This window comes from Dissoconium aciculare (assembly GCF_010015565.1).
Source record: "Dissoconium aciculare CBS 342.82 unplaced genomic scaffold K489scaffold_2, whole genome shotgun sequence".
NCBI lineage: Eukaryota > Fungi > Ascomycota > Dothideomycetes > Mycosphaerellales > Dissoconiaceae > Dissoconium > Dissoconium aciculare.
Genome location: NW_022984952.1, coordinates 2,380,395 through 2,401,168, shown reverse-complemented (window position 1 = coordinate 2,401,168; position 20,774 = coordinate 2,380,395). Strand labels below are relative to the sequence as shown.

Genomic DNA, 20,774 nt, shown 5'->3' with positions numbered 1-20,774 from the left:
CCGAAGTTCTCACTTCCTTCTCGGTCAAGTCATTGCCCATACTGCTATCCTCCATCTTTCCATCAGTTGCAATGGCAGATTCTTTGCGAGCCAGGCCTGCTTTGCTCCATGGACCAAGACCTCGCTCGTCATGTCGGATGCTGAGGAACAAGACGATTGTGCTATGCGAAATGTGTTAGTGAACCGCGCGAATTTCTGACGGGACGCACCATTGGGACGCACCTCGCGAAGACGACCACGAAAGACAGCCACGCAAAGATTACTACCACAACCGAGCGTGCGTTGCGTCGATAGCAGAGCGGCGTGCCATTGTCCTTGACATACAAGTCAAGTAATTGTTGTCCTCGCACAATGTCTCCGGTGATGTAACCGCAGTGAGTTGCGACGATCACAGTCAGCGTTATGGCGGAAGCAATCATGAAGATGCACGAGAGAACGCTGCCAATCTTCCAGGTCAGGCGCGCTCTTGCGCTTTCGATTCGCTCCGGCCAGATGAGGTCCAGGATGAACGCCGGAGTGAAGACAACTGCGACGAACACGCATGCCCACACGTTGAAGGCCATGGCTCCGATTAGATCGTTGTTGTAGACATAGATGCTCGGATCTGCCTCCTGGACGCCGGCTTGCGAATCATTGTAATCTGGAGAATCACGAAAAGAAGATATCTCAGTATTGGTAACATTGCGCGGATTGCACCGCAACGTGCGAATGGATCATGTGCGAATCAAAGAGACACACCTGTAAGGAGCGCTACTCCTATAGAATTGCAGACGCAAGTGAATAGTGTCGCGAGTTGGTAAACAATGAACTTCGTGCGTCGCAGATGGTAAATATTGTTCCACATGTAGCTGCCCTTGAATCGATTCCAATGAACATTCTCCAAAGGGAAGCCGCTCATGAACGGTGCCATGTTGTTGTCTTTGCGTCGCAGGAATAACAAAGCAGGAGTTTCTTTAAGATGTATAGCTTCTATGTTGATTAGGTGAGCTGATGGCGATGAATGGCCGCTGACTTGCAGTCGAGCTATGATGATCAATATAATATGGATATCCACGGGCTGGCAAGTTGATGTAGTAATGACCAGAGAGACGGCCAGCGAAGAGAGAGAAGACTATTCATTTCTTTATCATCATTTCCTGGACCGTTGTCTTCTGAGATGTTGGAGGCAAGCGCTCTCTGCTAGGGCCTGTATCGCGCACGGGTACTCTTCGTTCCGGGGTGGGTTGAAGCAACGCCAGACACGACGCCTTTCCGCATTGTGACCCTTACATCTCCCAGGATCCGCTGATGAATGTATGCTGACAATTTTTACGCGTCACCTCTCAGACAGTGACATTCCATCAGTGCAAGATAGGCCAGCGTGCGCTTGCGATAGACCATCGCGATGACTTGACCAAATCTAGTCGTGAGTCAAATCTGCTGACCCGTTCGCAGATCTTTACGATCGTGCAGTCAAGCTTTCACTGCGGTCTTGGCAGGAACCCTTTGAGTCTGGACCTAGGACATTCGCGTCCACATATACAGTACTACACGGAACGGGATTCATTATCTAGTACATCTATCAAGACAATCACGTTGAATTCAGTCAATCACGTCCCACTGGACAGTTCCGCTCCTCGTCCAGATCACTCCGTCCCTTCACTGCTATCATCCTGTGCGTCTTTCTTGTCCGCGCTGTCTTGCGCCGTGAGATCCTCAATCACGCCTTGTACGTCCTTATTCAATTGCTTGGCCCATAGCGCTCGGTATTTGCCCTCCTGAGCGAACAACTGATCGTGAGTACCCATCTGCACGATCTTGCCTTCTTGGATCACAACGATCAGATCCGCGTGCTGGATGGTAGCAAGACGATGCGCGACAACGAATGTCGTCCGCCCAGCAGTCAATTCTTTGAATGCAGCTTGGATGGAGCTTTCCGTCTCGGCGTCGATGGCACTGGTCGCTTCGTCAAGCAGGACGAAAGGCGCATCGCGCAAAAGAGCTCTGGCGATCGCGACACGCTGCATCTCACCGCCGGAGAGCTTCATGCCCCTCTCACCCACAATGGTCTTGTACTTGTCAGGGAAGCTGTCAATCTTGGCGTGAATCGCTGCGGCGCGACAGGCCTTGTGAATCTCTTCCTCCGTGGCCTCCAGACGAGCATAACGGATGTTCTCATATAGCGAGATATTGAACAGCGCTGGATCTTGAGGCACGAGACCAAAACTATCACGCAAAGTATCGAGCTGCACATCGCGAATGTCTTGACCATCGATCTTGATCGAACCACCAGTAACGTCGTAGTGCCTATATAAGAGCTTGAGAATGGTGGATTTACCTCCGCCGGTCTCGCCGACCAAGGCAACAGTCTGACCGGGCTTGACGGTAAAACTGATGTCTTGCAGAGTAGGCTTGCGCGGGTCATATGCAAAGCTCACGTTGTCGAATCGGACTTCACCAGCGGCCACTTGCAAAGGTGGTGCGCCAGGCTTGCTGACAACGTTTGGCACGGTGACCAGGAGCTCCAAAAGACGCTCGGAATCGACCAGCATGGTCTGGATGCGGCGCGTAGAATATTGCAGCAAGGCCAGCGGAGTCTCAAGTCTTGACCAGTAAGCGTTCAGTGTCACAAAAGCGCCAATATTCGCCTCTCCCTGTGCCACACGGTAAACCGCAAGCAGATTTGCCAAGGCGCGACCTGCGAGCATGACAAAGGACTGGGCACCACCGCCGATGTACCAAGTCTGGGTGTACCACCACTCGGCAGTGTTGTTTTTATCGACCGATTCGCTGAATCTGTTGCTCTCATAGGTAGCGTTGTTGAAGTTTGAAACTGTCGTCCAGTTGTTGATTGCTTCGTTCTGAACTGCGCCCTGAGCACGCTGGGTCGCCTTGTACTTCCGACGGGAAGCGGCGCCCCATCCAGTGAGCCTCACGCCCATGTAGAGATACACAGTTCCAGAGGCGAACAAGATCAACGCCATGTAGATGTCGAAAAGATTGTAGACAACAAAGAATGCGACTACCAAGTCTACGAGCATGGGCGCAGTTTCAAACAAAATGAATTGAATCAAACCGGACATGGACGATCCCTGATTGATTGCGGCGATCAATTCACCCGAACTCTTAGCTGTGTGGAAGTCCATAGAGAGACCCATGATGTGGCTGAACGATTCGACTTCAAGCGCTTTGGTGACATATTGGGAGACAACCATTTCGGCCTCGCTTTTCAGTAGGTCCAGCCCAGCTGACGATCCTGCCCATTGATAGAAGATCCATAATCCCATGGCAGCCCAGGGAACGATGCCAGTTCCCGCAGAAGCGGTCAACTCATTGACGACAATACCGAGCTGCCGTGGTAGAAGGAAGTTCAGGAAACGTTCAGCTACAACGACCAGGCCGATGACGCCGAGACAGGCTTGCGTAAAGCGATGCTTCCATGGGACGACGATCGGAATGAAAATCTTGTAGCTTTTCAGATAGTTCCAGACACTGCCCGCTTCTCTCATCTTCTTGCTGGCCTCATCCTTTCTGATCTCGTTCTTCCGATCTTCTTCATCAAATTCGTCGTCGTCTGTAGATTTGCCGTCCGGCTTCGAAGCCGCGCCATTTACTTTGGCCGTCCCGTTGGCTGAGCCATTGGCGCTGCTCGTAGATTCAGGCCCAGTAGCATGGCCGTTCTCGGTCGACTCCTCCGCGCTGGCTGCTAGTAGCGCCTCGCTCTCAGCATCTAGCTTGACTGAGCGTCGTCGATCGGCTAATGCGAAATAGCCTGCAAGGAGAAGCTGAGAGACCGAAAGCACCACCCGAATCGTCTTCATGGCGACCTGAGTGCGAGCGTAGCCATCCTCGAGGCGATAGATCCGGGACGACAGTACAAGGATTGGCACTTCCAACGCAAGGTTCACGAACCAGGCTTCCGCGTATGGGTACCACAGAGGTTTGGGATTCTCCAACAGACCCAGTGCGAGTCCGAGATGCAGAAAGAACATTAACACTAGGTAGAAGAAGTATGACTGTATCGGCCATCGTGCCGGATCATGCGCCGATGCGGCAGCATTGGTGATCCCTTCGAGCACAATGGTGGCAAATAGCAAGATCTGTATTGCGATGGCAGGATAACGCCGATGCGGCGAGCCTGCAGACTGCGACGCTTCGTGGAAGAGACATCCTGCGAGAGCCTTTGCTGACAAAAATGTAAGAATCGTAGCGCTTGGAGCGACGTAGAAAAGCACGTCGAGGGCGACGTGAGCCATGGCGTTGCGCGGAAAAGTCTTGAAATTTCGGGGAAAGTTACGCCGTCTTCAAATCGTCCCACGCGCTTCTCATCGGGGAAGATCACTTGTCTATACGATTCGAAAAGAAAGTTGTCAAGCGGCCAGGACCATATATCGGGTTCGGGGTATACCGGCCACGCGAGGCAGCACTCAATTGCTGATGCCAGGAGACCAGACAGGGTTTCGAGATGTCGTGTAACCCTTGCAAGTGTCGGGATCGTCTGCACAGTACTGTAGATACGTTGAGACCCTCGTACATTTATCAAGCGAAGGAAAAGGTCGTACTCAAAGGAGTAGAATACCTGTTGTGGACACTCGCACGCAGGCAGCAGAGTCTCGGTGAAGGATACGCGGAAATGGCACCGCCGCTCCACACCGATTTATTGACTGTGATGGGCTCAGATTCGAAGAGAGGACTGTGGGATAAATGTTTCACGATTTCTACCAGAACATGAGGCATCACTTAAATAACTCCATTGGCCCACTGCCGCAAATGCTTATTACAGTATAGGAACGGGTGTTTCACTGAGGCCGCCTCACCGGTGACTCAAATTGGCTCATACACACACACACACACACACATGAGGCACCGCTTGGTCTGATCACGGTGTGTCAAGGATGATGAGTGCCCTGGAGGAGCAAAAGTGAGTGGCGTCGTCGTCATTCTACGCGCGCATCTCTTGCTCGTCGTCGTAATTGTCCCGCATGAGCTGACAGCGCCAGAATCGGCCTGTCCGACAATCGCGCAGCCATAGTTTGCTCATCATGCCCCCAACATTTTGATGTTGCAGCGTCTCGGCAACGGTTATGTTAGGGATACCTACAGGGGCGGTGAACTCGGGCGCTTGATGTAGAATGCATTCAATCCGCATATGAAGGCGCCGTGTGAAGGTTCGAGTCTTACACTGTCATCTGTACACCCGCAATCAATCACCATAATCATCAATGGCGAATTGCAGATCTGTGCAATCGCGAATCTGAGATTCTGAACACTCAGTGCACTCTTCATGCGGCGGCTTAGGGTTCGGGGGAGGAATCCAGCTTAGCGCTGGCCGATGTTTTAAACCCATCACGGAAGGCGACCACGCAATCATGTAGTGCGCGCGGATTCGATGACATATCACTGGCGCAGCTGTGAGATGGCAGCTTCGAGAATCTCCGTCTCTCGCGCCTTGCTCGGGCGCGTATGAGACTACTTATCTTGATTAGGCTCGATATCACGATAATGTCTGCGAGATACCCACCTTTCATCAGTTGCAAACAACGCCGCGGGCTTCGCTTGCTCACCGAGGCGTATCACGTTTCACTTAGTGGCGGGACAGGGTGACGATGAGCAACACGCCAGCACTCGAGTGGTCTTCTCAGGTCCGAGTCGCCAACCCATCATCACTATCACAACCGCTGTCTGGCGACAAGATAACCTTGCCGCCCTCAGCACTTGAGCAGCTGCTCAGCGCATCGACTAAATGGGCTGCTGAAAGTGCCCGACGAGATCTGCCCGCCTACGATCCTTTCAACTCTGCAACACACTTCGCTTATCGGCAGGCCGAATCGCAATACGAAGACCAGAGACAGCAGCTTCCTCACCCTTTGACCTTCCGCCTGGTCAATGCTGAAAATGGAAGAGTCGTTTATGCAGGCATTCGCGAGTTTTCGGCGGCCGAGGGCGAGGTGGCGCTGAGCCCTTTCCTGCGTGAAGCGCTCGAGATAAGGGCAGATAGCATGTCACATGGCGAGATCGCTACGCTCGCGGACGATGAGGCGCTCGCGGATGTCTCTCAGGCTGACCCCAGGCCACAAATCACAATTCATGCGAGGCAGTTGCCGAAAGGTACATTTGTGAAACTGCGCCCTTTGGCAGCTGGCTACGATGTCGACGATTGGAAAGCCCTCTTGGAGCAACATCTACGCAAAAATTACACGACATTGACGAATGGCGAGATTCTGATTGTCCCTGGCAGTCACGGCACTGGCGGAAAGAAGGAAGAATTCAGATTTCTTGTGGACGGCTTCAAACCCGAAGTTGACGCGATATGCGTTGTAGACACAGATCTAGAGGTGGACATTGAAGCTTTGAACGAAGAGCAGGCTCGAGAAACATTACGTCGAATTGCAGCCAAAACAGCGCTCGCCCCAGGAACGGAGCAGGGAAGTACAATAGGTGGGGACTTGGATCTGTTCAAAGCCCAGCAGGGCCGCGTACTGCCCGGAGAGTACGTCGATTATATCTTGCCTTCATGGAATCGTACCCTACCGATCGAGATTGAATTGGAGGCCCAAGGGGAGACGGAGTCCTTGGGTCTCCTGGTCAGCCCCCTCTCACCATCGCAGAGGTCGAAGCCACGTATTGACGCATTTGTGCTGGCTGAGCTCGATAGCCGGCCCCGCAAACGTATCCGTCTCGAACCTGGAGCCATACAAATAGAGGACGCCGAGGCCATGTTCGTCACGGTCTTTGCCTTTGGTGATTCGCAGATAACAAGCGAGGACGCTGCTCCCGCTGCGTCAACGGACAATGCACCGATTTTGTTCAGTCTGCGCGCCAGTCACCCTGACGCGATTTCAGCGGATGGTACTGCACCTGACGAGGCAGCTGAACGGATAGCCGCAGGCGAAGTGCGCTGCAAAAATTGTGGACATTGGGTCCCCCAAGCGAGATTGCCGCTGCACGAGGCGACCTGTTATCGGAACAATATCCTTTGCCCAAAAGGATGTGGCCAAGTCTTCCAGAAGCGCTCTGTTGAGTATGAGAGACATTGGCACTGCGCCCACGATTTATCATATGGCAATGCGCCCGAGTCATTGCACCACCACAATTTCGTATGTCATCCTGTGGAAGTACTGCGTTGCGACGAGTGCAGCACTTCCGAGACGTTCTCCACCCGACCAGTATTGGCGCGGCATCGCACATCAACTTGCCCTGGTAAACTGATCCTCTGCCGTTTCTGTCATCTAGAAGTTCCTCAGGAAGGTGATCCAGATATTCCCAACGCCGAAGCGTTGCTTACGGGCCTCACTCCTCACGAGCTTGCCGATGGTGCACGAACAACCGAGTGCCACTTATGTAACAAACTCGTTCGTTTGCGCGACATGGCTACTCATCTTAAAAATCATGACCACGATCGACGCACACGTCCTTCGCCGAGGCCCTGCCGCAATATCCTCTGCGGTCGCACGTTGGACGTTTGCTCTCTTGCAGGCGACACGCGTGCAGGTCTCCGTCAGGGCCAGGGTGCAGGCAACGACATTGGGCTCTGCGCGACGTGTTTCGGACCATTATACGTCAGCATGCATGATCCTGAAGGCAAGGCACTACGTCGACGAATTGAACGAAGATACCTTGCACAGCTATTGACAGGATGCGGCAAAGGATGGTGCAGAAACGAGCTATGTCGCACGGGTCGAAAGGCACTAGGCGTGGGCGACGGCGCAGCACTTACCACCAAGGATGCATTGCCTTTGATCAAACCTTTCCTCGCTGGCGCGACAGACGTAACACCGGCCACACCGCTACATTTTTGCGTAGACGAGGCGAGTCAGAGAAGACGGGATATGGCAGCCATGATGGCGGGTGATCCAGGGGTGACTGGAAACGGTGGATACACCCTTGAATGGTGTATTGGAGCATTGGAAGCAACGAATGGTGATTTGGACGCTGCACAGACTTGGTTGCAGAACTGGGCACCGTCACGGGCAGAGATTGGACATTGAAGCGGTTGATAAAGACGGCAGTCTCTGTTCAGATTTGAATCGTAATAAGTCGCACGAGTTCACGAAAACGAGGTCATGAAACATCAGCAATGAATCTACTATCTGCGCGTGGACTTGCCTTGAAACATGATCTCTCGTTTAATGTGTTAGACGTCGACATATGGCTATTCTCGCAACAGCAAAGCTGTGACTTTATTCGTACTCCTTTGCTAATCTTGGAAAACCTTCCTCTGATGAGCGGCGTGAATTTCATAAGGCCGAAATTCCGAATGTTGTTCCCCACAGTCGTCGCGTGACATCACGCCTCTCAGCAGCTGAGGTCCATCCAATCATGACCTCGGCATTTCCCTCGAAGCTTTGGATTCTGGCTCTTCGTTGACGAGTCGTTCATTGAGCCATGCGGCTCTGTGATCGCGTAAGCGCGAGCCTCCTCAATTGCTTTTTCACGCATTCATAAGGAGAGTCGTATCCGCAATGTCGCGACCGCCCAGTAGCTTTTAAACCTTGCCAAAGTGTCTGACAGTTTGTCCGCTCACCTGAACTCCGCTACATTTCCGCCAACACACCGATCCCATCTTTTGGTTCAAAGCGATTGCAAAATTGCACAAAATGGCGTCAAGCGGTAACCCCGGCGCCGGTCACGAATATCCTGCTGTCGAAGTCTCATGGTTACAACGCGATGTTCTCCTGTTTGCCGTCTCGATTGGTGCGACAGTTGACGAGCTCAATTACATTTACGTAAGATCGCAATATCTATAAGCAACAAATGATGGAGCATGACCGCTCATATTGCAACAGGAACTTCATCCCAAATTCGCAGCATTCCCAACCTACCCCATAATCCTCCCATTCAAGAAGACCTCGGCGGAGGTTGTCGACTTCTATGCGGCTAATTCCTCAGGCCGGGACGAGATCCCCGGCGTCCCGAAGCTCGATAGCAAACGCGTTGTCGACGGAGAGCGTATCATGACCTTTTTCAAGCCCATCCCGACAACTTCCGCTGGCCGACGCTTCGAATCACGATCCAAGATCTTGGGTGTTTGGGACAAGGGAAAGCCGGGAACCGTGCTGGAGACGCAGACGGATCTGGTGGACGCGGAGTCGGGCGAAATATACACACGAGTCATCGGCTCGGGCTTCTTCATCGGCCAGGGCGGTTGGGGTGGTCCCAAGGGACCTAAGAATGCTGCATACCCTCCTCCTGAAGGCGTCAAGCCAGATGTCACACACGAACATGTCACAACTGCGGAGACGGCGCATCTGTATCGACTGAATGGCGACTACAACCCTTTGCACGCGACTCCTGAGCCTGGCAAGGCCATGGGCTTCGGAGGTGCCATCATGCACGGACTCTACTCATGTAAGTCTCGGCCTGTTGTGATGAGACAGCCATATCTTCGGGGTGGCGCCAGAACGGAAGTCCGAGAATTTTGCACTGCGGATTTTTACTGACAATGCAACCTACAGGGAACAGTACCGCGCACAATCTCGTCCGCCTGCTCGGCGGCGGTGACCCAAGCAGTATCCGCGAATTCGGCGCCCGGTTTGCCTCGCCCGTCAAGTCCGGTGACACCCTTGTCACACAGGCCTGGCGCATGCCCAACACTCAGGATGCTGAAGGGTTTGAGGAGATTCGATTCATCACATCGGTCAAGGGTGGGAAAGTGTGCTTGAGCAACGGTCGCGCGAAAGTCCGAGTGGCGGCCTCGGGTGGAGCGAGCAAATTGTGAAATGAAGATTGCATTGCAAGATCCGTTGAGAGATGACTGGTGCAGGTCGCGTTCAAGGGCCACATCTGGTGTTGTTGTTAAACGGAATGGTATGGAAAATGAAACGACGTGACGATTCAATGTTAAAATTGTGCCAGTTCTCCTGGTGTTGTGTTGCCCGGTGACAGCAGACACTTATCTCCGGATATACTTGGGCAAGCAGGCCACTGGTTGGCGAGGCTCCACATCATACCTAGGTGATCTTCTTCCGATCGCAGATTTCCACCATGATCTGTCTTGTCTTGTCTTTATCACGCAGTGCAGCAGCAGTCATGAAAGGGACATCCTGGTCTAGGGTGAAGTAGGCACATTTCCTACCATTTCTGAATTCGGATCGTTCTGTCATGCGTGCGTCATTTGCCCAAGGGAAGGGGTTCGTTTCGTGAGTGATGTTTATCGTGTCTCGTCACACATGCAGGCACATGGCCAGCATCGGGCGTATCACGGTCTCAGTAACGTGGGATCCAAACTGTAGACATTCGTGAGTTGGTCTTTTCTCACCAATTGATATCGATTCTGGTGGCTCCGATCTGAACCGCACCGTAGCCATAGTCGTGATGACTGAATCCCATCAAATCCTCGAGCTCTCGATGGCTACGATCCTCACGAATCATGACTGCGCATTCAACTCAATGGGTTTTTCAATGGTAAATCGGTCGCTCAAGGTGCCATTGGAGTCATCAAATCCCAATGCACATCCTATCGTGCGCCTGGTAACGAGAATAGAGAGTGCCTCCCTAGTTTTTCTTAATTGATGAGGCCTCATGTCAAATCGACGTCATCGGATCACCAGCCCGGCCCCGCGATTGCTCCTTTGCTCATTGCGGGCGAGGTCTTCCCATGCAGCATGGATGGCATCGATGACCGCCCAAGGCCGCCCCACTTCTTCCTTCACCGAGCTGCCCAGATGGCTGCTACTGGCGGGACAATACTCCACTGCAGCCAGGTGACAATACCGTTTGTACATACAATGGATCGCTGCTCACCCTCACCTTGCAGGCGCTTGCGTTATTAGACGAAGAATAACGGGCGTGCGTATTCCGTCAGCTGCAATTCGGCAATGAATCATCCGGATCGATAGACATCATGTGCCCTGAGCAGACTTTTGCACTGGCGCATCTGGCCGGTCGAAAGAAATCCATCTCCGTCCGTGTCTTGTTGCGGAACCTGATTCACCATGAAACACCTTTTCTACAGACGTTGCCAATGGCCTGATCACGCAAATTTTGCGCATGCAGCAGTCGACTGTCTCACCGATGGACCGTTCTAGTCCTATCAGCAGGCTCTGTGATATATCCCTACGCCTGGGAGCAGAGCAAATCGGCGGCCGCACGCAATCGGCAATCTCTGCAGGGACATGGTACATTCCGCAGGCCAACGCCGAAGTGCATCCACGAATCAGGCACCTCGTCAGCCACGGCATTTTCCTGTGCTGAAAATTCACAGGCCCCAATGCAGCCGCGAACTAAAATCTCGATTCAGCCATGCAGGTCAACCGTACCGACCGCGTCAACTCACTCACGCAAGAGAGATGGAGGTTCCAAAAGGCGGAAATGTCGGTCTACATGGCACATGTTGTTGCACTGGACTGTCATGAGTCCAGCAACAGGCGAGCACCGAAGTCGTGAACTTGATGCTAGAGACAGAGTAGTTCCCAGTGTTCCCAATGCTTGAATACCGTTCGTGAATGGCCTCAACGTGGCGGCAACAAAACCGTCGATCACTTCAATTGACGATTCCAGCTACTGTACGACGTGCACCTCCACTAGTTGTCTTCTTGCATTTGCTGCCAGGCCGACATACGCCGCGTGCGACCTGATTTGATCAGAATCATCCTAGTCCACTCGCGATTATCATTTTGGTTGTCCCAGGCGCCCTGTGAGCATGTCCTGCACTTGTCCCCTCTCAGAGAATCTTCGATAATAGTTCCTTTCATTCTGCTCATAATAACCAACTCTCGAGCGGCGTCATTGGTATAGACCGACATGCAGACCACAGCGAACGGTTCTTCCTACGTCCTCCAATTCTTCTGTGCTGTTCTCGTCTTGACCTGATCACGCTGCGAACCACGAATCCGCACGTTTCGGACCCACCTGATTTCTTGAGTGTCCGTATCGACGACGACAACGACAGAGCCTCTGTTTTGTCCCGTCTCAACCCTTGAGATTCGGCTTACCTTTGTTCAACATCCCAAATTTGAGTCTGCGCTTCCTGAAGCGCGACTCGCTGTCCTCATTTCAAAGTGGAGGGCCTGGTAGACACCAAATCGTCGTCTACGTCTGGGACGACGACGACTTCGATCCGCCTTCCTCCATGGAAACTCCTTCCGCTCGCTAAACGACAAGTCGCGCAATCACAATCACCCACATCAATCTACTCCGCCTCCAGTGCGGCTCCTCGGCGACCTGGTCACGTCAAGACCAAGTCGAGCAGCGCGATACCGACTCTATCAACCTCCGCACCCACAAACGGCCTCCAGCGGTCAGGACCTGTTGAGAGCAGTGGGATGGCCGTCTCCCACGATCTCCAGATCCATGCTCCTCATCCTCAGGGCGGCCACCTCACCACCGCTGCTGACTTGCTACGACAAGTCATCACACACGGGTACGTACTGTGAAGATCCATTTTATTTCCGTTTTTCATTCCTTCCGCCCCGCGCTCGTGTCCCAGTCAATTATACCGTTCCCGACTGCGAATTGGCTGCTATTGATCCTCTCGTCTTTGTCATTTGTCTTTTCTGTACCTATGGCCCCATTCCACCCAAAGACAGCCCCTCTCTGCGGGATTCGGCGTGTACAGGCGCAGGGTTCGCAATCGTCCCATCGCGGGCAACGGTTCGGGGCATACTGGGCGGGCTTCCCTCTTGGCCCCGCACATGGCAAGGCAGCTTTTGCTGAGAGATGGGCGTGGCCATGACTCGGCACCGCGCTGGGCGCGCCGCCACCACCGCCAGATGACAGCTCTGCATCGGTGATGGAAAGGGAATCACCCATCCGCGCATCGCCATGTCCCAGCTTATCGGGCCTGTCATCTCCGAAGATCTCTGGAGCGATGACGACGGCGATGGTCGGTTCGCACAAACGGTCAAGCGAAATGGATCAATCACGAGCCGACCACCCTGGCCGTGCATCGGCCGGGTTTCACATGCAAGCGCAGCCCCTCACGACGCTGCCGTCATGGTTTTCTCGTGAGAGAACGAGAGCCCAATGCCCTCGAATTACGACCTCGAGATCGGGCCAGGACTTGCCGCACTATAATGTGGCACCATGAGCATCCCGTGCTCTCAGCATTTGGCTGATCCACCGATCCCGTCGCAAACCAACTTGCCAATATCCTGACCTTGCGCGCATTGCGTTTGATTGCAATATCAATGGATGTGAAATGGTCTCAATTTATTGATGATCATCAGCATTGTCCAGCAACGAAGCATTAGTAATGCAGGCGCAATGGATGGTCGGCGAAAGATGGCGACGGGTTCGGAGTGCGAATTCTCGCCTCGGTCCGGGTTGCAGCGATCGATGATGAAAGTGGTGGAGGTGGTGGTAGCCCGCGAATCTCAGATGAACCCGTCGAACATTTTTTTTTTTCGAAATGAGCCAGAAACGGGCAGCAGTTGGGGCAAGTTCGGTTTCCTGGATGGCTTTTCGGGCGTATGCGCGTGTGTGTTTCGCTCGTCATTCAAGGTTCACGATGCTCTATTTCCTCATCTCCGGGAAGCCCAGGCGTTTGCGATCTCTGCAAAAACCTTACGCCCGGCGACTGGTGGCGGCATTGTCCTCTTCAGTGTAATTGCACTGTGACCACCACCCAGATCACCATCAAATCGGCCCGCACTGGAAACCTTGAAATTCTTGATTATTTCAACATTCCATCTCCAGCTCCGCCTCCGCCGCCACCGCAAGCTCTCTCTCCCATCACGTTCGAGTTTCATGCGCCAGTTCTAGAGGGCTCTGTCTCTAACGCTCTAATAATCCTCTCGAATCGTCCATCTCCGCCCAACCGTCGGTCAGGGCTCTCTCACTCGGCTGGCTTGCAGACCGCGCATTATTACCTCATCAACACAACACACACGAGGGCTGAACTCTCTCGGGCTCACTCCTCATCCGAACCTCTCTGCGTCCTCCGCCAGCTGCTGCCCGCTTTTCTCCCCCTCTGCTCGCCGATCTCTCTCGCTCGCCCGCCCATCTCGCCATACAATTTATGCACTACAACTACCACCACCACCATCATCATCATCACCACATATAATCATATCCTCGTCCACATTCCCTAAGCAGACCTCCCTCCACCCGTGCGCAAAGCAGAAACTCCCCGATTTATCGTGTCATTCTCCTCATGCATTCGATATTGTGTTCTTCTTCTTCTGCATGATTTCATTTTTAATTAGCACATGCGCAACACGTTTCGCGCGGCCTTCGCTGTACAACATCTGACGAATCGAGTCCGACACGCCTGCTGACCGCTTGCTCTCCTCTGCTCTCTTCCCCACACAGCAAAATGCATGACGAAGAACACGATCACATAGGCTCCGGCCCTTCGACACCACCAAACGGTTCGGCGACACCGCGTCCGGATCTCCATGACAAGAGACTTCCACAACTTGCCAACAGCTATTTTGCACAGGTTCGTGAATCGTTCATTTTTATCAACCCTGTTGTGCAAAATGCCTGCCCGTCCGCATAGCGAGGATTCTCGGCGACCCCGCGCTTGCGCCGTCGTCACTCCCTCCTCCAACATAGGCTGTCCGCGGCTGGAGTGTGATGTTGCGAGCGGCAGGCGCGATGCGGCCTTGTCCTCGGCGGCAAGTGTTGTTGCTGTAGCCGTCGTTGCTCCTCCGCCTCCTCCACGGGCATTCGCTGTCCCTGCACGCTCGGCATCGCCGCCGTCATCACCATGTTCGCCAGCACTGTCCCTCACATCATCACTACCACTCTCCTCGTCGCTGCCAGAGCATCAACTATGCATACATACTTCATACGGGCATGCAAACTCCAATCCTTTTCATCTGAGCAACTCATCCTTCGACACGATGCATGACGGCAAAGTCGTTCACAGAGCCCAAGACTCGACGCTGTCTGTGCGCACGCGCTCGTTGCAACAGCGGAACCGAAGTTTCATCGGCCCCGCCTCGCAAGTGAATCGATCATTGCTATCAAAAGCGCTGTCCAACGCCTCGGCCAAATCTGGCGTGTCGGCTCTCACGCTCAACCCCACGGCACCCATTTTCAACCCTGTAATTGCATCTCCGTGCCGCCAAGAGATTGAGACATATTCGCATTCATTTGACTTCTATTCACAAAAGCCGACGATGCTTCGTGCCGAACAATTGCTAATTTGAATATCGTACCTCAGAACACTCCCCCACATACGCCGCGGACAGGATCGTATGCTGGCAAATCCCGAGACGAAGACAACCTCCGCGCCAAAGCCGCCAAAACGAGCCGTTCAAGCTCCAATGGCTCGCATTCGAAGGCTACGATCGGCCACCTAAAGGGTCAGCTCGAAATCAGCATCGAGGAGGCACGAGGACTCAAGCCGAGCTTGGACCCGTATGTGGTTTGCATCTTTCAGTTGAATGAGGTCATTTCGGGAGGCCCAAAGGGTAGTCAGGCGGACTCAGCAATAGACTCAACACAGCCGGATGAGGAGAACCTGGCGCGCAGTGTAGCGATGAAGCGGTTGGGCAGCGGGTCTGGTACACCGATGGCTATTCCTGGGTTGCGAAGCAGACAGACGAGTCAGACGAATATCGCTGGCATGCGTCGCGGATCACGACAAGACGCAAGCCAACCGAACACCGATCCCGTATGGAGGCACACATCAACCTTCGACGTCGTCGGTGAGAATAATGAGGTGGACATCTCGGTTTACGATCGCGCGACCAATGATTCTTTCCTCGGTCACATTCGCACACCACTCAACCTCAACGACTACAACCATCAGCACGAAGGGTGGTACAAGCTGGAGTCAAAGGAGGGCCATACAGAGACCGTGACGGGCGAGATACATTTGAAAATTGCATTCCACGCGACTGGCAAAAAGAGCTTTGGACCGGAAGACTTTGAGATCTTGAAGCTTATTGGCAAGGGTACATTCGGGCAGGTCTTCCAGGTCCGGAAGAAGGACACAAAACGAATCTATGCTATGAAGGTCCTGTCAAAGAAAGTCATCGTGCAGAAGAAGGAGATCCAGCACACCATCGGCGAGCGGAATATTCTCGTGCGAACGGCCACCACCGAGTCGCCGTTCATCGTTGGTCTGAAATTCTCCTTCCAGACATCAGCAGACCTATATCTCGTCACGGATTATATGTCTGGAGGGGAGCTCTTCTGGCATCTGCAGAAGGAGGGTCGCTTTGTCGAAGAGCGGGCCAAGTTCTATATCGCCGAGCTGATCCTTGCTCTGCGTCACCTTCATCAGCACGACATTGTCTATCGCGACCTGAAGCCCGAAAACATCCTCCTCGACGCCAATGGACATATCGCCTTGTGCGATTTCGGTCTTTCCAAGGCAAATCTGGCCAAGAACGACACGACTAACACTTTTTGCGGAACCACAGAATACTTGGCTCCGGAAGTCCTTCTTGATGAACAAGGTTACACCAAGATGGTGGATTTCTGGTCTCTCGGCGTCCTCGTCTTTGAGATGTGCTGCGGCTGGTCGCCTTTCTATGCCGAAGATACGCAACAGATGTATAAGAACATTGCATTTGGCAAGGTTCGGTTCCCGCGGGATGCGCTGTCACCAGATGGTAGGGCCTTTGTCAAGGGATTGCTGAACCGCAATCCTGCACATCGCTTGGGTGCCAAAAACGATGCCGAGGAGCTGATGGCGCATCCCTTCTTTGCGGACATTGACTGGAATGCGCTTTCACGGAAACTCACCCAGCCACCGTTCAAGCCCAAACTCAAGGACCAATATGACGTCTCCAACTTCGATCCCGAATTCACCAACGCCCTCACCGCTGGTCCCGAAGCATCTTCTCTCAACGCCCGCGCTGCCGCGATCGCTTCAACTCACAACCACGACTCGACCCCGCTGTCGCCAACGATGCAGAACCAATTCAAGGGTTTCACCTTCGTTGATGAGAGCTCGCTTGAGCAACAATTCGGTGCGGAGAGAGATGATGAGGACGATGAAGATCTGAATAACAGCCGGACGTTTGCGGGACGTAACGCGGGCAATCGGATGAGCGGCATGGATGCTGCGCGAGCAAATGCGGACAACGGAGCCGATGGGGATTTTAATCACGGGATGCTTGAGGATCTATGAAAGCAAGAACGGCCCAAGGATGTAGGGAAGTCCGACTGTGGTCACGCCCGCAGTGCAGAGACCCAGCAGACATCGCGAACCTGCGTCGAGAAGACATACTGGAGGAAAAGGAAGGGAAGGGAACAAGTCTAAGAGGCTTCTGATCGGCAGACTTTCTTGGATCATCACCTAGCATCTTCCCACCATCGATTAACATACGGATTGCACCCGCAGACGAAGTACGTACGTCGAGTCGCCCTATTCGTCGATCGTTTGCGAATTATTCAGAGCATTGTTCAGCATGGAGTGTTGGCAGAGTTTGGCGATAATTTGGACACTTTTTTCTCGTCATCACTTTCTGCAGGTTCTGAAGCCCTCTCTGTGGGTTCGTCTGTACGCTCGTTCTCTTAGCATGTGCGGAGTTCGCATGAAAAAAATGAATGTTCAAATGCATGGCCTTTGTAGCTGTCCGATAAGCGGCACGTTATGACGTACGAGCTTTCGCGGTCGTACTGTATGGCATTTGAAAGCATAGCGACGTGGTGTATGATCTTCCTAAACTTCAAGTCCTAGGTATGTAGGAGTAGATAAACTAGAGATATACTGTCTAGAGACCCGTCGAGCTGAAGTGCTTGATAGTTATATCATTCCTCGTTGCATTGTTACAACAAACCTGTCCGCACGACATTGACGGCATATGAGCGGAGTGTCGGATGCAAGCCTGAGGCTGAGGGTTGGAGCTTCGGTCCGAGCTCTGACTTCCCGAACGACTTTCTTGACATCACTGGCCTCACCCAAAAGCACCCGCATAGGATCGCGGTGGTCGCGAATTTGCGCTGTCACAATCATAATACGACAAGGGCCATGGCTTCGTCGCCGTTGGATGAAGGGGTATGTCACTACCTTTGAAAATTGCCTCTATTGCTTTTCATCGCTGTTAGCTGCCCTTCAATGAAGAACGACTGATTTTGGGATCGCCAGATCTTTGCCAAATTGCGCAAGCCTATCGATCCGTCTGTCCTCGCCGAAAGAGAGAAGACAGTGTATGAGCGTGAGCAGGCCTCGGCGACAAAGGCGGAACAGCGCCAGCATGAGATCGTAAGCCTCCGAAACACATCCTCTCCCCATGTTATCCAACGCTCACACGATGTCCACCCGTGCAGCTCAGCGTCAATGCCACCGCTCCTGTGACCATCTCCTCCGTTCGGATCATTGGCGCGCATCACACACGTCGCGGATTTCTTGAACGAATCTTCGACCCGGTCCTCGCCCACAACCGGCCCGCCGACAACTTCTACACTCTTCGTGAGGCATTGACCGAAGTCGGCGCCGCTGTCGACAAGCTCGCGCGTCTCGATATCTTCCAACCGCCCATCTCCACGTTCCTCGACAAGGCCGAGTCTACCGATCCGAGCACCACGCCCACTGACTATGCTGTCTATGTCAATGCCAAAGAGCGTGGAAGATACACGATCAAGACGGGTACGGAAGCTGGCACGGCTGAGGGCAGCGCATACTTGAATGTCGTCCTGCGGAATTTGTTCGGCGGAGGCGAAAGATTGAACGGAAATGCTAGCTTGGGCACTCGTACTCGGAATGCCTACAGCGCTACTTTCGATACGCCGATTCTCTCCAACCCCGATCTGCGCTTTGAGCTGGGCGGACTCAAATCCAGCACCGTAAAGCCATGGGCATCACACGAGGAGATCCTGCGAGGAGGTTCAGCACGTCTACTTTGGAGGACTTCAGCTACTACTCGACACGATCTCGCCTATTCCGGCCTCTGGCGACAAGTCACTGGTCTCGCGGAGAATGCGTCGCCCACTGTTCGCGCAGACGCAGGCGACAGCTTCAAATCGAGCGTTTCACACACATGGACGCACGACTCGCGGGACGCTGTCACACTGCCGACTCACGGCCTTCTCCTCAAGACTGTTTCCGAGCTCGCCGGTCTAGGGCCACTGCGCGGTGACGTCGCCTTTGCCAAATTCGAACTCGATTCGCAAGCGGCTACACCTATTCCGATTCCCTTCCTCGGCCGACCTAGCGGCATTTCCTTCACCGCTGGCCTTCGTGCAGGGCTTTTGTGCCCGTTGACCCTCGCGGGCGAGCAGGGGCCGTCTCACAGCCGCATCAACGATCGTTTCACTCTCGGCGGACCAACAGACGTGCGCGGCTTCCGCCTTGCAGGTCTTGGGCCTCGCGACGGCCCCGATGCTGCAGGAGGGGATGCGTACGCTGCAGGAAGCGCCACCCTCCTCCTTCCATTCCCATACGTCGACAAGGAGACGCCACTCCGACTGCAAGCTTTTGTCAACGGTGGCCGTCTTCTCGCACTCCGTGATGCTCGCCGGGAGACTGAGAAGGCAACGCCCATGACCATGGGTGATGTCGGCCGCAGCGTCGCTGCGACCCTGGGAGACTTGGTCGCTGAACTCCCGAGCGCAGCGGCTGGTTTCGGTGTTGTGTACGCGCATCCCGCGGCGCGTGTCGAGGTCAATTTCAGCTTACCGCTTGTGGTCCGCCAGGGAGAGGAAGGTAGGAAAGGATTGAGCTTCGGTGTTGGACTGAATTTCATGTAGAAGTATGATGCGGGAAACGCGCGGCTCTCGCAGATGAAGGACGAGGCCGTAGGTTTTTCGGTACAAACGGCATATAGAGACTTTCATCTGTTCCTCATCACCTCATCTCTCCCATAATTCAGCTGCGGACTTTGCCCATTCACGCATGTCTGGCTTGTTGTCTCGAACTTTCGCCACAAAAATGATCGTCACACTTCTCACTGCCACGTTGTAATAATACTTCAGATCAACTCCTACAGCCTTGCGTGGAGGACACAACCTCAGCGAACTTCCATTCCATCGAGCCATACCTAACCGTGTTTCCCACTGCGATATGACTTGCATCGAATGCCGCCGCGCAAGGCAGAAAATCATCCCCGATATGCAGCACTCGCTTCCAAGCATCATCGTCGCGCTTCTCAATAGAACTCGCATTTGCATTGGCAGTGGTGGAGACGACTTCGCTCTTCTCCCACTGCTCGGTAGTAATCCGATCCCCAATGCGCAGAAGACCTTGACAGCGATTCCCAATGCGGACGATGACGCCGTGGGCCGGCGGAGTCGCCGTCGAGGTAGTCTGACTTTCTCCTCCCCCTCCACTTTCATCATTCGAAGGGGTCTGGTCGATCTGCAGAACCACCGTCCACACCTCCCCATTCCCATCGGGCACGATCGGTAAATCTACCCAGGCCTCCTCATAGGCCGTGAGTTTGCCCGTGGCAGGTTTGATCATGGTGCCGGACTCGAGGGATGTGATTCCGTCAGGCTGGGGGACCAGGGTGCCTTGATCGATGACACTCGAGGCGTTCACGTGGTGTGAGTCCACGGTGTGGTGCCATCGTGAATGGATCGTCGCTGCTGCTGTGCTTGTTGTTTCGATTTGGAATTCTGCTTCGTTTCCCTTTCCCGTCAATGCCGACTTTGCCCCATCATCGTCGACAAGCCATGTTTCCGAGTGCCCGGCGAAGGCCCATTCGACGGCTGAGATGGGGAAGACACCTGGTCGGTTCGGATTAGGTTTGAGACCTGGTCGCCAGATATCAAGTTCGCATCACGTACCTTGAATCCCTTGCGCACCGGGTTTCAGCCTTACATCGACGAACGTCTTGGATGGCGAGGTCAGGACGAGGACTTTGCCGTCACGCTCGGCTTCGCCCGAATCGTTCCATTTGATGTATGAGCGATAGCAGATGTTGGCCATGATTATTGTTGTTGTTGCTGTTGAT

General features: G+C 53.7%; 7 protein-coding genes across 7 annotated transcripts; 4 read left to right on the top strand and 3 right to left on the bottom strand.

Annotated features, from left to right (window-relative positions):
• Positions 1 to 161: 161 nt before the first annotated feature.
• K489DRAFT_312121 (uncharacterized protein) lies at positions 162 to 898 on the bottom strand (the record flags this gene model as incomplete). The annotated part of the gene is made up of 2 exons (XM_033600837.1): positions 162 to 640; positions 739 to 898. 2 exons carry the CDS (start codon positions 896 to 898, stop codon positions 162 to 164), a joined length of 639 nt encoding a protein of 212 aa, XP_033463753.1.
• A 445-nt stretch (positions 899 to 1,343) lies between these two features.
• On the bottom strand, positions 1,344 to 4,683 carry K489DRAFT_351458 (putative ABC transporter). Its single transcript, XM_033602444.1, has 2 exons — positions 4,542 to 4,683; positions 1,344 to 4,487 (listed from the first exon to the last, which is right to left on the bottom strand). Exon 2 carries the CDS (start codon positions 4,233 to 4,235, stop codon positions 1,626 to 1,628), a length of 2,610 nt encoding a protein of 869 aa, XP_033463752.1. The 5' UTR covers positions 4,236 to 4,487; positions 4,542 to 4,683; the 3' UTR covers positions 1,344 to 1,625.
• A 674-nt stretch (positions 4,684 to 5,357) lies between these two features.
• Positions 5,358 to 7,834, top strand: K489DRAFT_123446 (uncharacterized protein). Its single transcript, XM_033598986.1, has 2 exons — positions 5,358 to 7,076; positions 7,213 to 7,834. Exons 1-2 carry the CDS (start codon positions 5,586 to 5,588, stop codon positions 7,609 to 7,611), a joined length of 1,890 nt encoding a protein of 629 aa, XP_033463751.1. The 5' UTR covers positions 5,358 to 5,585; the 3' UTR covers positions 7,612 to 7,834.
• A 742-nt stretch (positions 7,835 to 8,576) lies between these two features.
• K489DRAFT_313041 (Thioesterase/thiol ester dehydrase-isomerase) lies at positions 8,577 to 9,697 on the top strand (the record flags this gene model as incomplete). The annotated part of the gene is made up of 3 exons (XM_033600907.1): positions 8,577 to 8,705; positions 8,766 to 9,327; positions 9,435 to 9,697. The coding sequence occupies 3 exons, from the start codon at positions 8,577 to 8,579 to the stop codon at positions 9,695 to 9,697; spliced, it is 954 nt and encodes a 317-aa protein (XP_033463750.1).
• A 4,536-nt stretch (positions 9,698 to 14,233) lies between these two features.
• K489DRAFT_386931 (kinase-like protein) lies at positions 14,234 to 17,008 on the top strand (the record flags this gene model as incomplete). Its single annotated transcript, XM_033606276.1, has 3 exons — positions 14,234 to 14,363; positions 15,039 to 15,541; positions 15,581 to 17,008. 3 exons carry the CDS (start codon positions 14,234 to 14,236, stop codon positions 17,006 to 17,008), a joined length of 2,061 nt encoding a protein of 686 aa, XP_033463749.1.
• Positions 17,009 to 17,851: 843 nt separating this feature from the next.
• On the top strand, positions 17,852 to 19,569 carry K489DRAFT_386930 (uncharacterized protein; the record flags this gene model as incomplete). Its single annotated transcript, XM_033606275.1, has 3 exons — positions 17,852 to 17,878; positions 17,969 to 18,085; positions 18,151 to 19,569. 3 exons carry the CDS (start codon positions 17,852 to 17,854, stop codon positions 19,567 to 19,569), a joined length of 1,563 nt encoding a protein of 520 aa, XP_033463748.1.
• A 226-nt stretch (positions 19,570 to 19,795) lies between these two features.
• Positions 19,796 to 20,749, bottom strand: K489DRAFT_407418 (uncharacterized protein; the record flags this gene model as incomplete). Its single annotated transcript, XM_033607365.1, has 2 exons — positions 19,796 to 20,547; positions 20,608 to 20,749. 2 exons carry the CDS (start codon positions 20,747 to 20,749, stop codon positions 19,796 to 19,798), a joined length of 894 nt encoding a protein of 297 aa, XP_033463747.1.
• Between the last annotated feature and the right edge of the window lie 25 nt (positions 20,750 to 20,774).

Bases quoted from the DNA above. Each gene is read 5' to 3' on its own strand.
- K489DRAFT_351458 (XM_033602444.1), bottom strand. From the start codon at position 4,235: ATGGCTCACGTCGCCCTCGACGTGCTTTTCTACGTCGCTCCAAGCGCT.
- K489DRAFT_123446 (XM_033598986.1), top strand. From the start codon at position 5,586: ATGAGCAACACGCCAGCACTCGAGTGGTCTTCTCAGGTCCGAGTCGCC. The intron at 7,077-7,212 runs GTATGTCATCCT...TCTGTCATCTAG, and splicing joins CATTGCACCACCACAATTTC to AAGTTCCTCAGGAAGGTGAT.